Source organism: Tachysurus fulvidraco, chromosome 4, assembly GCF_022655615.1.
Source record: "Tachysurus fulvidraco isolate hzauxx_2018 chromosome 4, HZAU_PFXX_2.0, whole genome shotgun sequence".
NCBI lineage: Eukaryota > Metazoa > Chordata > Actinopteri > Siluriformes > Bagridae > Tachysurus > Tachysurus fulvidraco.
The window spans coordinates 5,750,224-5,767,893 of record NC_062521.1 but is presented as its reverse complement, the minus strand read 5'-3'; the positions used below and the strand labels follow the sequence as shown (position 1 = coordinate 5,767,893).

At 36.2% G+C, this 17,670-nt stretch overlaps 1 protein-coding gene across 6 annotated transcripts in view; it reads left to right on the top strand.

The window, feature by feature from the left end:
- The window catches only part of LOC113655221 (CUB and sushi domain-containing protein 1), a 334,957-nt gene that overhangs the window by 138,872 nt on the left and 178,415 nt on the right, over positions 1–17,670 (top strand). For all 6 annotated transcript variants that reach the window (XM_027165618.2, XM_047811980.1, XM_027165619.2 and 3 more), the window contains one exon: positions 16,949–17,061. In XM_027165618.2, coding sequence (XP_027021419.2) covers positions 16,949–17,061 — 113 coding nt within the window. The remainder of the gene's footprint in view (positions 1–16,948; positions 17,062–17,670) is intronic.

The window sequence follows — 17,670 nt, the reverse complement described above, 5'->3', positions numbered from 1 at the left end:
ATATACACACACACACATACATATACACGTACTGAGAGAACCTGTATGTGAATATATACAGTATAGGTACTTTTGCTCTTGGTTATTTGCTGCAATATAAGTATCCTGTCATTCAAGGTGAGGGAAAATAACTCTAAGGTCAGCCTCGGATCAACTTGCCATGAAAAACTTAGATATTTAACATGTTCACCTTTTCTCCAAAAGCTAAAGCTTGCCTATGACAGCACATGACAGGAATGATCGCTTACTTTCTATTAGTTATACAATATTTGGTAAGATTTTAATTTCCTGAAGCTAGAGATAGGGCTTGGAAATATGACAGTCATAATCATATTAATAGAACTGTATGCCCTTGAGAGTCCACATTTGTTCTGCCAACAGGAATTTAGTTGAGGCAATACAGAGGGGGAAAAGCTCATTGCAGGCAATAATCTAGGTTGTCATTATGAAAAATTCCTGTTCATCTTAAATACAAGAGGCATAAGAAAGAATAAATAACTAATAAAACAAAAGAAATTATATTGACTTCATGTAGTTAGATGAAAGATGAACATACGTGTGTGTGTGTGTTTGTGTGTGTGTGTGTGTGTGTGTGTGTGTGTGCGCGCAACACAATACTATATGGCCAAAGGTTGACACCTGACCATCACATCCACATGTGCTTTTTGCATGCCGATTCAGTCAAGCCTTTGCTGTAACAATAACCTAAATCTTTTATGGACGCCTGTCCGCTAGATTTTGATACATGGCTGTGTGGATTTGCACATTAAACCAGGCAAGAAATAGCCTGTGATTCTACTTTCTAATGTATCCCAAAGTTGTTATTTTTTTATTTGGGTTGAGGTCAAAGTTATGAGCAGATAGAAAGTTCTCAGACACCAATTTTGGCAAACCAGATCTTCATGGACTTCTGGTAAAGGTAAAGTGTAGTGATGCACTATACAAAGACATCCTGTAGAATTGTGTACATCCAACTTTGTTTCAATATTATGGAGAGGACCACATATAGTCATGTTGATCAGGCGTGCACAAACCTTTGGTCATATAGTGAAACTATGGGGTGGTCAAACTTATTTTGACTCTTTCCTACATGTGCCACTACTGTTGAAATATTACTCACGTATTACTCATGAAAAAAATTGTAAATTGCTTTGTTTTCATGCTGTAGGTAACTAATATTTTTAACATACCAGCGTAAACTGCATACAACACTCAGAAATTAGATTCTTAAGCACTCAACTCAAAACCTCAGTGAAGTATCACATAATTATAGTAAGGAAAAAAAAGTGTTTTTTTGCCAAGCAGCTACTTGAATGTGATTAACTTGTATCAGACAGACAAGTGAAATATTAATTTAATGACATGCAACAGCATTCAAAAGTAGTTTTTGGGCCACATGGAGCACAGCATGTAGAACTGATGCCTCACAGTTTCATGATTTAGTCTTTTCATATGTTCTTTGTGTGTTTTTTGATGGATTCTTCTGGCCATTCTCGTTTTCTCCCAGAAACAGTAATAGATCTGAGTGTATGCACGTTGCCTTGTCCGTCCTGTCTAGCCTGTGTTCTGGCCTGCATTTTGCCTAATCTTCCCACTTTGATTCCACCTTGACCAGGATAAAGAAATTACAGATGCATTACATTATGCAGCACATTACATAATGAATTTATGTGATTTATCATTGTGGATAGTGTGTAGAAGGATGACATGACAGGTTTATGGTTTTGCTTCTGTTTTGGGCATTGACCGTTTTTTAATCCACAAACACAGAACAAACACATAAATGAGTGATTATCAGTCTCCAAGTATGATTATAACACAATTTACAAGTGCTGTTTTTTAATGTTTGACAAGGTGTACCATCAAGATGTGTTACAACCCCTTTTTGACTTTAGTATGTAAATGAGTTCACCATGGTAGTCCAGGTTGAACGGAAGTAGAGCAGAAGTTTGTAACTGTAAATATGTGACTGTGATTCGACACGTGAATAAAGGTGGAGGAGGAGAAGCATGTTGTAGTGGAGGCCTTCTGGGTTATCAGGCATTTTAACTTAAGTACTAAGTAACGATAAAACAAGGAAGAGAACAAAGGCTTGGAATTGCCTCGGTTGCATTCCAATGTAAGAGCTTGTTTCTTGTATTAAGTTCCACTAGTGATTTGGTGATTTGTGAATGAGCATAGGTCCTGAACTGGTGATCATATGACACTGGTGACGTTAATGGTGAAAGTGTTTTGTAGTTTGTACTGGAAGCATATCTTCCACTTTATTAGTTTGGATCCAGTTTTAAATACTTTGAAGATCAAGCTTGTTGAAAATGCTGACTGTTTATAGCTATTCCTGGTCCAAGGACATCTGGAAATAGGGGTGTCTATATTTACAGGACCCTGTAGGGTTCAAGCTTTGACATTGATTCACAACACAGTGATTTTAGTGTAGCATTCAGGAATCATGATTTCTGTGCTTCTAAGCGCTTTGGTAGCAGATAACCCTCTCACCTACTGGTTTTTCCTCCAAAGCCTGAACACGAATGTGGTTTTTAATTGCCTGTATAGAATTCCTGAAATGCTTCACTGTATTGACATGAATATCGTAGTTGTCGTAGTGTCAATAAAACGTAAAAGGTGGTGTTTGAATGTTAGACAATGACAGGAATTGAACTTTTGGTGCGGACTACTATATAGAAGCAAAGACCTCTCTTTCAAGATGGGTCTGATGTTCTTTAATAGTTAGGCTGGTGTAGGCAGTTTGCATGGGCTTAAAGTGTCTGGAATTGTTTGGCTTTTGAATTGTGCAAACACAGAACAATGACCCCGAGTTGCTCTTTTGTGATTTAGGCCAATGATGAGCACTACTGTCAAAAAGATGAGTTGACAAAAGATGAGTGCAGGCTTCTTCCATCTGCTTTCAAAAGCCAATGTGCTGACCACTATCCTTTTGTGAAGCTCTTGGGAGATTCACATGCTTCTAGTCTTTGTTTGACTTTGACGTGACTCTCTTCGGGAAGAGAAAACTTTCACACTTAGAGGAATTTCATCTTTGTCAGTAAGTATCGTCTTGAGCACAGAGCTTGGAGGAATATACTAAAACCCGCTGTGTCCCTGTTGAGGTGCAGGTAAATACAGTAGTTTTATTTGAAACCAGTCAGGCTCCGAACAAGCAAGTTCCATTAGTAAGTCAGTAACTGCAAATGGGATAAGTGTTATCATACAATTTGTATAAGTGCCATTCATTTGTTTCATAGCTATTTGTACTTAAGTAGTATGTAAATCTGTGATTTTAATAATGTTTTTGTGTGTATATATAACCAGAGTAATTATATATAGTACACTTCTCACATTTATTTTGTGCTATTTAAGTGTACACAGGCACAGACACACACTGTGTTCAAATATTTGTTGTATCTATATCAAACAAATTGATTAGACCATGTCCATTATCCACTTACCAACTCTTGGACGTCTAAGAAAACGGAAAGGCACTCTTAATAACCCTGCATTGCAGTCAACAATATAAAGCTTCCATTTAAAAACTTGTTTTGCACTTAATCAATAAGGCTTGAATCATGTGCTGGGTGGTACTGTTTCTGTAGAAAGGCTCGCTGCTGTTTTGTATTGATTGCTCTTGTGGCTCGGCTGTCTCAGGAACACTCCCTTAGAATGTTCCCTATCATGTGTTTAAATAAACGCTGTAATGACATCACACACAGACGTGTACAGGGGTCGGACAAAATAATGCGTGATCACAAATTGTTTTAGGAGCATTGTTTTACAACCCAACACTTTGGTGTTTCAAGAGCAACAGTCTCTATACTGTAATTATGACTGCTTATACAAAGCATGGCAGGACTTCGAAGAAGAATAGTGGATGAAAAACTTAATGATTGGGACCGTTGAACAATAGGAGGGATTGTGTCTAAACAAAAGTGACGGCAGAACTTAATATCCACCGTAATGACCCTGTTTCCACAAAAACAGTCCACAGAGAATTTCACAACACCAACATCCATGGAAGAGTTGCAATTGCTAAACTATTTATAACAGACACTAATGCAAAAATGTGAAAAAGGTGGTGTCATCATCATAAAACCTGGACAACTGAAGACTCCTCATTTATATTATTTCTAACAGCAGGTCGAGTTTATGTATAGAGAACCCTTGGAACAGCTTGGACTTTCTGGATCCAACTATCAAACATGGGGGTGGATCTGTGAAGATTTGGGTGGCTATATCTTGGTATTCTTTTCAACCTGCCAAAGTTCTCGCATACCACCCCGCTACTGCGATCCCTCCACTGGCTTCCGGTAGCTGCACGCATCCGGTTCAAAACACTGATGCTGGCCCACAAAGCCAAAAATGGACCAGCCCCCTCTTACCTCAAAGCCCTCATCATTCCTCGCACTGCACCCCGCAACCTCCGATCTACCAGCACTGCTCGACTGGTTCCACCATCTCTCAGGCTAAGAGGCAAGTATACTACAAGACTCTTCTCTGTACTGGCACCAAGGTGGTGGAATGAACTTCCCCTAGAGGTCCGGACAGCCGAGTCACTGGCTATTTTCAAGCGGCGGTTGAAGACCTACTTATTCAGGAAGCACTTCAACTAGCACTTCTTTTCTTATCTTTTGCATTTAAAAAAAAAAAAAAAAAAACACCTTTGACACTTTTTCATTGTAACTTTGAACAAATGTTTTAAACTCATGGTATCTTAAGTATGTAACCTAGTGAACCAGCATTAATGTATTCAGGTCTGTATAGTTGTGCTACTGCCAGCATGTATTTGGAACTTCGAAGTGATCAAGGTGCATCCGATGGTCCAAATATTGTTTACAAACAATGATGGCATTTTATTTTATTTTATTAAAATGTCTGTATAGTTGTGCTACTGCCAGCATGTATTTGGAACTTCGAAGTGATCAAGGTGCATCCGATGGTCCAAATATTGTTTACAAACAATGATGGCATTTTATTTTATTTTATTAAAATGATAATGCACACAATGAACTTCAGCATCTGCCCTGGCCAGCTCAATCACCTGATTTTTGTACAGTATATCATCAAACCAATGTGGGAAATTTTAGAGAGAAGTTTCGGAAGAAGCTTCAACCTCTTCAAAGCAATTAGAAGATATTCTGCTAGATGAAGATGAATGGTTCAACAACCAATGGGAATATATTCAGGAGCTGTATGAATCTATTTCATGAAGGTCGGAAGCTGTGTTAAATGCAAACGGATGTCAAACAGCTTATTAATAAAGATATATTAAATATTTTCTCTGCACATATACATACTCTCTCACATGGATATATATGTATATATGTATTGCAGGCATATATTTATCGTACTTATTATTTGGTTGGCTTGATTTGGATTAAATTTTAAAGATGCACTTCAGAGATCAAGCCTGTAGAAAATGCTGGCTGGTGTGAGCTATTCCATGTCCAAGCACATAAGAAAATTGAAGGTATCTATATTTGAGAACATATCACCCAAATGTATACTTTTTGACTATTTTCAGAACAATCCTGAAATAATCCTGAAAAAAAGCCTGATGAAATAATAATGCTTAGAAACATACACACATTATATTGTATAAGAAGAGTTGAAAATTAACTGCATGCTTAACAATATAACAGGGAATTGGTCAGTGCAAGCCTATGAGTTAAGATTTTGTGCCGGGGATCGCGATTTTGAAAACCGATACTCGTACTTTCTATTTCTAGTACCGTCAACACAAATATGCACCTTTTACATTTTCATTTAAATAACTAGAATTGTGTGTGTACCCATATTCACCTCCCACCCCCCACCCCACACAACACAAAGATAATATAAAGCATGAATCCTGCTGTCTTCTCTACAGAGTGACTCCTAAAATCCTGCTTCACTGATGATGCTTTCCTCCTCCACATAATCTGTTTGATTTGATGTACGGTAGGTTTCAGGTTATAAGTGAGTGGGTGGAATAATATTGGTGTCTTCATTTTTGCTTCAGCCTTTATTGGCACATGCTGGCAGAATCACACAGTGTACACATACAATTTTTTATTATTACACAATTAATGGCTCTGTTCTCCTGTGAAAGTTTGCTAGATGAATTTATTAAAGCATTGAGAACGAGTTCCTCTATGGGTTAATTTGTTTCAGAATTGTAAGCATTTGATCTATTTTTCCAGCTATGCATAATTATTTTAATAAACCGATTACTGTAATAATAATTCGATTATCGTAATATATTACAACAATCTAAATGAATGAATGAATTTAGTGATGGTCATTTTCAGCACTGTTACACAGTAGGGCAAATACCATAGTAAAGTTGACTAATTAAAAAATCGAAAAAATATGAAACTGAGGTTGCTTATATGATCAAATTCAAGAGATAAATATGTACTGTAATTCTGCAAGTTTCTGCAAGTGCGCAATATTTAAATGTAATTAATTAAAAGTATGGAAGGTGCCGACTTGAAAACATTCATTCATTCATTTACTTAATTGTTGCTAGCAACATCATCAGTCTACCAGTGTAACCTGCATACAGTGTGTGTGATATGCTACCACAACAACAAACAAACTTTTATGGGCATGCTAGGACAAGTTCAAGCGTTTCAGTCAGCCCACATGTTGGCAGTAAATGATTTTGATGACGCCTGGCAGAAGAATACAGAGTAGGATATAATGCCAAATGAACAGACTATTTCATTGTCTCAGTTATTGCTTGTGCTTCTAATTATTTCTATTGGAATAAGTTATTGACACACACATGCACAAACTTTGTCTATCTATTAGTCCTCAGTAGTGTTTAATAGTGGCTTGGTAAAATCCTTGGGAATTTATAGTTTTTGACCATTTATGTAGCAAACAAATGACTGCTATAGTAGAGTAAAATGAGGCAGCAGTGACAGACCGTAACAATAAAGAGTGCAGGTTATGACCAGTTAATTTTTTTGGTGAACCTGATAATAGATGCATTGTTTAGCTTATGCTAGTGTGCCTTATCACAGTATTATGCTGTGCCAAAATCAAGTGTAATTTTAAAAAAAAAAAGTAATTTCTTAGATATAAGCCAAAGTTTCATTGGATAATTTCCTTTGTAGATGTTGTGCAAAGGTGGTGCATCATGCTCATGTACTGTAACTCCGTAGAGTTATTAGTACACAAATGGAAACTACAGGAAGCACTAATAGAGGCTCTCTAAGGAAGGAAATCCATTTCCCCCATGCTATGAACATTTTCAGTGGAGGAGAAGCAGCATACAGGACAGATAATGATGGGGTTGCCAAGGTCTTGGTTTTTTATGAGCTAGATTTAAAATACCTTACTTCAAGATTAGGTTCCATAGCAAATAACTGAATATAAACATTAAATTTATCTGCAAACAAATGTAAAGTGTTTGTGAACTGCAGAAACATAGCTATTGTTCGATATACAGTATTGGAGAGAAAAAGAGGGGAGATTATGGAGTGGATAATTCTCATGCATAAGAAATAAGTGTAGACCACGGTGACCTTCTTTCACACACTGGGGGCAAAAATGAGAAAAATTATGCTTCCTTTTCCAGTGTTCGATTTTTTGGAACATTGGACAATAGTTTTGTGACTTTTGTGGGGATTTTGAGATGTAGTTGGGCTGGGTTAGAGTTAGGGTTTGCTTAAACCTGGCAACCATGTTAACAATATTAGCCCTTCTGTGTGCATTTTCTATATCAAACAGTTGTAAAAATAAATAAAAAATCCACTACTGTATAAAATGATATGCTAAATTATATGCTGGATGACTGTATGTTCTTGACTCATCATTGGGTATTACGGGGCTACTCTAAAAATTCAGTAAATAGAATGTTGTTTGAATGTTACATTAGGCTATGGCTAATCAGCATAACATTTTTGTAGGATTTGTCTACACATAAAGTTATGATTTTAGGAGACCACATTGATCCATAAAGTTCTATATTTAACCCAGGATCTCTATAAATGTGTGAGCTTCTCTGAATGCATCTTCTGCTTTGCTGTCCATCTGTGTATGGGACCGCCATTGGGTCGTCACTGACATGATGATATTTGGGTTTAATCTATGCACAGTATGAGTATGCCATGCATCAGTGTCATGCTTTTTAGAGCAACATGTTTATGCATGTAAAAATGTTAACCCATTTAGCGATTTTGGCTCGCGAAGCAAGGTAAATATTTATAAGTCACTATAATGTGTTATAGTGACTTCTAAATATTTTAACCTAAGTTGAAATTAACGGTACTGGAATTAAGGTTACGCTTATTTGGTCTGTTCGTCCGGCGAACAGGCCGTGTACCTTTTATTAATTCTATGAAGGTGGTATCTTCCCGGCCAAGAAAGATTCGCTTTCCTTTTACTGTATACCATAATTTAAATTAAATTAACTCAATAGAGCATGTAGTTCAGACCAGATATTGCAAGTACCTTAATTTGTGAGCGATACTCAGAGACAAATCACCTGTGGCTCAAAATTATGACATTTAATGAATGAGACAAACACAACATAAAACTAACTACACAAACAAACAAAAGAAATAGGGAAAACGAAAATGAAAATAAAATAAAAGAAAAGAAATTAAAATTGGGGAAAGGGAGGAAGAGACTGGAAAGAAGAAACTAGAGAAAGGAAGGAAAGGAATGGCAAGCTTAGACTCAAAAATTAATCACACCCTAACTGGGAAATCGTCACAGAAACTTAAATTCACCTTAAGATTCAATGAAGGATTCCTACTTAAAATTACGCATCTAAATTGGTTGGTAAAGGAAACGGTTACTTGCATTGGCTTACTGAACAAGAGTCCGGATGCAACAGAGAAATCTCTGAAAAGTCAGTTAGGGTGGGGTCAGACGTTCTTCCAAGTTCTCCTGAAGATCAGAGCAGTTGTCGTTCTTGGAAGTGAAGCTTGCTGGTACTTCTTTGAAGGAACATGGAGTCGTCTTGAAGCTGTTCCGGAAGTCTGACCACGGATTAGTGGTGTTTGTGACAATTTAAAGGTCGCGAACTCCACCCATCTTTGGGGAGATGACCAATACTTCGGTCAAGGTTTTGGAGGGAAAAGCTCCCTTTGTTTCAGGTGTCTGTGGGTGTGGTTTAGCTATCAAACTTTTAGATGACTTTAAAGTTTGATCCAGGGTGTATTAAGACGGTATGGCGCCTTTCGTGCTCAAATAAAATACACTAGTGCTTGAAAAATGAGTACCGATAATTTTGTGGTCATTTGGATACTAAACATGAAGGGTAATGACGGTATGAAGGCAGCGGTACATTACATACATAGATCATTAATCAAAGTATAACTTATTTTAAAATACAATGTTGTTTTCTGACACATGAATAAAATACACCCTTGTCAGGAAATTAAGGAGCAAATAATTTTAAGTCAGGCAATCCTTAAAAGAAGAACACATTACAAAAAGGGTTATAAGAATGAGAACCTTAGAGTACCTTATCTTTGGGTTTATTAGTAAAAGGAATGTCTCATTGTGTGTGTGTGTGTGTGTGTGTGTGTTCTGGTTTAGGGCCCCTATGAGTCGTTTAGGGCCGCATGGGGTTATGTGGTCTTTGTGTAGGTTCCAGACATTCTGGAGCCAGGTGTGTGTGTAAAACTGGGTTGCTCATCGGTTAATTGAGGAGTAGATGTTGAAATTTAGGGTGCTACAGACGCTACACCCATCTGATTAAGTACTAAACGCATGCGAGGATTGATTCTTAAAAAGAACGTACATGCTAAGACCAGGGTTGCCAGATGTCTGTTAGAAAGCGTCCCACTGGTAGTATTAAATCATTTGGCCACAAACTACAAAATAGTACTAAACTGTACCTTTTCCTTGTCTCGGCAGTAGTGCACTCAAGGATGTGAATGATATATTCTATAGGCAAAAAAGGTGCACAGCTGAAGGACAAAAAGTTTTGTATTGTTTCTTTTTTTTCTTTGTTAGTTCACTGTGTAGGTGTACAGGTAGAGAGTCTCTAACTTAATGCTGTGTGGGACTGTTATTTTTCCTCACACTGTTATTTCTGTTTGCAGCCATGAGCGTTTTTCCCTTAAAAAAAAACGGATTTCCTCTGCAACACTTGGGTTACAACCTTTTAAGCTATAAAAAGACAGGAGTCAGAGCGAACACAAATTAGACTCTTGAAACTGAACAGGAACAGAGACAAAAAGGGAACTTGATTCAGTAGCAGTGAGTATCAAAGTAAAGTTTAACTTTGTGAATTTGCACACCTTAGACACATAAGCCAGTAGAAATGAGAGAGGTGCAGAACCTCTTTTTAGTGAACAAAGGCAAAATACAGAAACCGGTGATGATTATATAGCTCTGTATCTTTTTGGCTTTGCAATTTTCATTTCCGATTGCCTGCTCTCTCCTGCAAGAGTGTTAAAAACAAGTTGTTTGACTTTGAAGTCATTTAAGCAGGGAGTTTTATACACACTCTGATTTAAAGCTCACAGAACACACCACTTTTATTAATGCTAGTGAAAGTTAACTCATTCATCCTTAGTAACTGCCTGGTCAGGGTTGTACTGGGTTCAAACCATTTAAAAATAGTTTATATATTTTGGGATACAGAACCAACTAAATTCATTCAAATGTGTCTCAGGCACTTTTACTACCTACAAGGTGCATCTGTATGGCCGAACGAGTGCTTGTATGATGGTGATACATTCAATAAACTGGCAGCTGAGTATATGTCTGAGAGGAAGGGGAAAGCAAATACAGATCAATACTTGGCTCTGGATTCTATATAGGAATCATGCCACATTTTTGGGCATCATGAGTAGGAAATTGTGTAAAACTATTCAGGGGGCATAGACAGGGTTTCTGTGAGAAATTCAATTCTTCAGCAGGCCGAGAGAGTTACTGGCTTCATGATTGATGCACTTGTACCACAAGTCAAAGTGAGGCTAGGCTTGCTGAGCCATGTGATGGATATACCAATATATTGTGTCTACACCAGTGGTGGTCAGCAATGGTGTGCTCACCCTTTAACAGAATGATAAATGTTACACCTGGTGGCCATCTCATGATGCTTTCGATACTGAGTCATTTTGGGAGGGCTTTAGAACATAGAACTGAGCTTACCTCCTGGAAAAATGAAATTGTTCAACCACTTTAAAATTACATTGTTCATAGGTAGCCAAGATCTGAGGTTTGATTGAGGAGGATAAAAGTTCTTTTCAGCTTCTTTGGGCAAAGAACGGTTTAGGAAACTGCAATGGCTAGGTACTTTATTGCTTAAAAAATGTTGTAAAAAGTCCAGAAAGGGTTTGTGATGTGGCCTTTCTCCAACTTGTTTTAATGCCAAGCATTCTTTATTGATTTTTTTTTTTTTTTTTTTTTTAAAAAAGCTCTCATTCCATCAGTCCTTTTTTTCCCCCTCCAAAATACCATCATCAGCCATCAAGCAGACAGATTGACTGCGCTTCACACAAACACGTCTACACACAACAACCGGTTTTACAAGAGACAAAAGAAAACATAATACATGTGTGCAGAGAATTAAGCATTTTAGGAAACATGAAACTGTCTGCTGGAGTTTTTGCTCAACGAAATACTGTCCGAGTAGTGATGGATGTCCGGTGAGATTAAAACCCACAATGTAATATGATGCCCCACATCAAGCTAAGATAAACATGGCAATGTTTCCATCAGATGAGATAAAAGATACCCCTTTAGCATGTTTTTCTCTCAAAAAATAAATAAATAAATAATAACCTGAGCCAAAAATTGCCTGAAATATATCAGAACACAGAAAACTGAACAATCACGATACATCCAGCTCTAGAATTGGCACTATTTTAAAAAAATGGAAATGTTATTATATACACAACACACTGTGATTTAATCAATTTATTAAGATCTTGTTGAAGGCTCAGATTTGACAACTGTCAAAATGTATTCACTACGCATTATTCATAAAGACCTATATGTTCGTCAGGATCTGGTGACAACAAAGGTCAAAGCATATGATTTACACCATTGTCATATTCCTCAAAACATTCAGCAAGTTCTGATGCCTTGTGGATGGATTAAGGGCCACTCCCGCCTGGGCAGAAATGATTCATCAAATGATGAAGGTGGATCAGTCAGAATGCATTTGTATTGATTTGTAGTGACACTTTTCTCCAAGGGGACAAGTGGACAGAAACAGTGGCAACAAAAGGCTACAGCATAACAGAGCTAATATTCATTCATTCATTTTCTACATTTTCTAGAGCAGCCCATTTTAAACACTCCCTCTGAAAATTACATTTCTGACATTTTCCCAAAGGTAATCTGGATTCTCTTGTGGTAATTAAATAACAAGTAAAAAAGTAAAATACTCATTATGGGTGGGGATTTTCTTTAGTTAAACAGTAGCTGGGTGTTGCGACCGTCTAGGGGTCAGTCGGAACAGAATGGGTAAAAGAATGTCTATATACAGAGATGTTATAATTTACAATCTTTTATTGAAGAGTTGACAAGGGGTTTTAGGCTTCAGGGGAGGACGAGGCCAAAATAATAAACAGAACACACTCCACCAAACACCTCTTACTAATTAAAAGAAATGAAAGAAAATAAAATACATGCTTCTTCCCTAACTCCCTCTCACAAAAACAATATAATTAAAGTTTCCAAATTAACTGGCGTCGCTCCCCCTACATACCTTGTCACTATGTTATAGGTAAAAGGTGTATTATTAAACCTAGTGGCTAAACAAGTCAAAACAGAGTCCGTAATCGTAGTCGTATATCAGGCATGGGTCAAGCAAAACAAAACTCACAGGCCCAACACACTAGGAACAGAAACTTCCTATCTAAGATGAGACAATCACAAATTACTGAAATGGGTAAACATTCAAGGAATATAACGTACAAATACACAAAGCAACACAAACAAAGCAAGCTTCCTCTTTAATCAGGGATCCAGGCAGTCATTTTATGTGGAACAGGTGGCGATCACAACCAATGGGAGCCTTTCTCCTATTATTTTGGAACCGCCTTCCTGAAACACATGACAGGTACCCAAAAAAAGCAACAGAAATAAAACACTAGACTGAAGGTCATAACACTGGGTTATTTCGTCCACTGTGAATGAACACAAGCTAATGGAAAATGTAACTAAGAAAGTTTAAGTTTAAGCTAAGACTTAAGCAGCAATCATTCTGAATGTGTGTTCGGATAAGAAACTGAATGAGGTTAATCTTTGTGAATAAATAAATAGAATGTTTTGAGTATAGCTTGTTACCATGAATGAATATGAATAAGAAATAACTGAGCTGTTTAGTGGTAAAACATTTTACTGATGGTCGCTGTATCTTGCAAGATCTTTGTAAAGTTGTTCATGCTTGACGTGCGGAAAAAAGCCCTCTCGATGGGCCAGGCTATTTATTCGTTTTTGTTTGTTTGTTTATCCATTCATATTTAGTCATCTTATCTTTTGGATCACTATAATTTACAGTGAGATTGAATTTTAAATCCTCTGCTCCTCTAATTATGCAGTAGATTGTACAGGTATAACACAATGCCATAATCTGTATCTGTAGTCAGATTATAAACCTGAAGTAGACGTAGCCAAAAGTGAAAATTCATAATTAGCCTTGACTAGAAAGATTTGCTCGTATCACTTAAGTATTTGTATCTGACACACATTTTCTGTTTAATTCGAATAGTGTGTTAATATTCAGTTAAGTCCTTGATAGGAAGTGCATAATTTGTTCATTTTGCTTTTTTGCTTTGTTCATTTGTGTTTTTTAATCTATTTAAAGTACCACCAGCATTTTCCCTGCATTTCATTTGTTATATATAAATCCTTCAAAACCTATTGTGCGTATCATTAAATTTACAATAGCCATGTTCCAGGCAGGGTCTCCGATTTTTGAGAAATGCTTCAGAAAACTGAGTCGGGCCGAATAATAAACAAAAATGAATACAAAAAACAAAACAAACGTGTAGCCAATGTGCAGAAAGGGGCGTGGCTTGTCAATATGCGGCGGAGAGAGTGTTCGGTGCGCATGTGTGACATTAGCAGAAAGCGGTTTTAACATTGACATGGAGGATAAAAACAAAGGAAGAAAGCGAAGAAAGGCTTACGATAAGGCAAGAAGTAGGACGTGTTAATATAGGATCAGCTTTCCAGCGCTGGAGAGAACTGAAGGAGCAGGAAGTTGGCCACATATTCACAGATTGGAGTTTCCCGAGTCAATAACTCCTGAGCTAAACACTGTTACTACACAAATAACACCTCTTTTCTATCGTAGTAATGTAGAGAGGCAGCTACAACCATGTTTTGTGTAGTAACAGCGTTTAGCTCAGGAGTTATTGACTCGGGAAACTCTAATCTGTGAATATGTGGCCGACTTTACTTAAGACACCGAGGTGATTTTTTCCTTCTCGATAGGTGAGTAACGTTGGTTTTGCTTTGTTACACAGAACTAATATGCCGTCCTTTGCATGATTATGCTTGTGTGTCATTTTTGCTTGTTTGTTTATCTGCAGTCGTATTGTTCTTCTATTCAGCTATGATAAAGACACATTTCTTTCCGTTAGTTTTCTGGGTTACGTATGTATGTTTAGGCGGGGCTATCAATACAGGGGTGGGACCCATTTGGGTTAGGGGCGTGTTTGTTTTGGTGATTTCAAATGTCGACATTGCCTCTCAAACATCGGAGACCCTGCCTTTAATTGTATGGGGACAAAATCCTAACAAACAGGACTGAATTTCCATACGAATGAAATCTGCTAAATGTCATTAAATTAGCCCTTATCAAATTGTAGTTATAAGAAAATTAATCATTAATAAATCATGTCCCTTAAGTAGTTTTTAAAAGGCTTTGTGTTGATTTTTCTGTTTATTTATTTATTTTTATTTAGTGCTACAGCACATTTAGCCTGCACCACTATTTAGATATTGTCTCCAGGCAGACATTTTAAGATGAACGTATTTAAGATAAAACCATTGGAATTCATGTATTCATGACCTCCTGTCTAACACTGCATGTCAACAAGCCCAGGGAATAAAAATCGTATCATAGTATTCGATTTACAGGAGGCAGAGCATTCCAATTTGGGTTTCCTGGGTTAACAAATGTGTTCCTCTGGTGAATAAGACTATAATTCGGGGGATACATTCAAATAGCAGTCATTTGATTTTTGAGATTACTTCATTCACCGAAGGCTAGATGAGAAACAAGTAAATGGTTTTGCTTTGTATTCCTGTATATTAATAACAATAATAAAAAATAGGGACAAATGCACGTGCATTTCGAGTCAGGGAAAAAAAAAATCATGGAATTTGTTCTAAACAGATGGAATAAAGAGCACCACTGGTCAGAACAGAGAAACCATGATTGAGAGAAGGCTTGTATGATATAAAAACAACTCTAAAAATAGTTTGAGCAGCAACAACAAAGATACCCTGTGAAGAATGACTTGGTGTGCTGAGCAATGTGGATTTTATATATTTTTTTAATTAACATTAAATAAATGTAATAATGTTGATATTCCATACCCTGAAGAATTATAGTGGGAATTTATTTTAATGGGACATCTAAATTCTTATTGGAAGCACTTTTTTCGTCTGGATTTGTTTACATTTAGAAGAGAATTTAGAACATTTTTAGAATATCTGTTCATTCTGAATAATGTATTTGTATTTTTTTGTTACACAGCCACACGCTATTCAAAGTATTCAAACCCCAGATACAGGCAATACTTCGACTTTCAGTAAATAATAACTAACCTTTTGACATTTATGTATGATTGATGGAGTGGGAAGTTTGCATTATTTATGTATGCATACAGAAATAAAAATATATTGTTAGAAGATTTATGCTTTAGCCTATTGTTCCTGTCAGATGGACATGTCTTTGGGGGTTTAAGGCTTTGCTTGTACTGTCCTTCTGTTCCATTTGGCTGGATACTGAAGGTCAGAGGACGCGGTGGCACTTAACCATGTTCCCTAAAGAACGAGGTCAGTGTATCTAGCAGGGCTTTCATCAAATGAACGTGTCTGACCTTTCACCCAAGAGCCATAGTAGCTGTCATTACTTGAGGCGAGCCGTAGTTGTTATGTTTGTGTAATTTACCTGGGCATTGTCTGAGACAAGATCCTATACAGTAAGCTTGTAGAGAGAAAGACAATGTCATATTGTCTTAGCATGTTGCATCTAACCAGATAAAGCATACACACCAACAAGTAACACACAAGAACACTCAGGTTGTCTTGGGAGTTTTTTTTTTTTTTTTTTTTTTTTTAACAATGGGGACAGTAAATACAAGAATATGTTGTAGGGATGTAATGTATTATTCAGAAGGACCAGATTATGGTTTCTAAACAGATACAAACAGAAAGCACATGCTGTTGTTATTATTAATATATAAACATAAAAAAATAAAAGCTGATAGTTCATATATGTGTGTGTGTGTGTGTGTGTGTGTGTGTGTGTGTGTGTGTGTGTGTGTGTATATATATATATATATATATATATATATATATATTTACTATATATATTATATCATATATATATAATGTGTATGTGTGTATATGTGTGTATGTGTGTGTATATGTATGTGTATATATATATATATATATATATATATATATATATATATAAAATATATATATAAATATAAAATATAAAATAATATATATATAATATATATAAAATATATATATATATTTATATATATATATATATAATATATATAAAATATATATAAAATATATATATAAATAATAAATATAAAAATATATATATAAATAAATAAAATGGTTATTTTCCCCATGCTCCTGTTTTAGCTAGCTATAGATTGGTGTTATACATAGAATTTGTACCTCCAGGGTTTTTTGTTTGTTTGTTTGTTTTTAACAATGTTTTCCAAAGCATAGTGGATTTCTGGATATAGTTTAGGTTGTATTAAATGTTATTGAAAAGTTGTACTTGTCTCTTTTTCAGGTTGTCTGGCTTCATGCTGCCATCACCAATAGTAAGTTCGGGGTCTATATTGGCACTGTGGTTCACTACAGATTTTGCTGTGAGTGCTCAAGGATTTAAAGCAATATATGAAGGTAAGAGATGCTGCAGTATTTGTTTTATTTTCATTGTGAAGCTGAATATATTTACACTGTGTATTTAAACTCCAGGCTCTTTTTTGGTATTCATTACTCGTGGTCAAAATTTGTAGAAAATTTGCTTGGTTTAAATTTGTTTAGGGTCCATAAGAAAATGCAGACAAATCTGAGGCAATATAACTATATATAATTGAAAAAGTGCATGTGGTAAAATTTGCAAGCTGTTAAATGTCAAAGTACATCTATTGTATCAGGTTACTTTATTATTTACACTATCTTTGACTTTTATTGCAATTTGGTCATCAAATAGAGCCGGGGCTTGCTTATTTATTTATTTATTTATTTATTTATTTATTTATTTATTTATTTATTTTTATTCCCCATCCCTCCTTGCCCCCGAGGTGTTAATTAAAGACATAGTGACAATGTGTACGGTGATCACAGAAAGTGAAACGCCCCCTAGATTCGATCTTTACATGGGCCAATATTTTTCCAGCTGTTGTCACTGACATCTATATGTTTATCAGCCCTGATTAAGACAGTTAATGTAAAATGGTCATAGGAACAACAAATGTGAATGAGGTGGATTATTTCCTTACTGGTTAC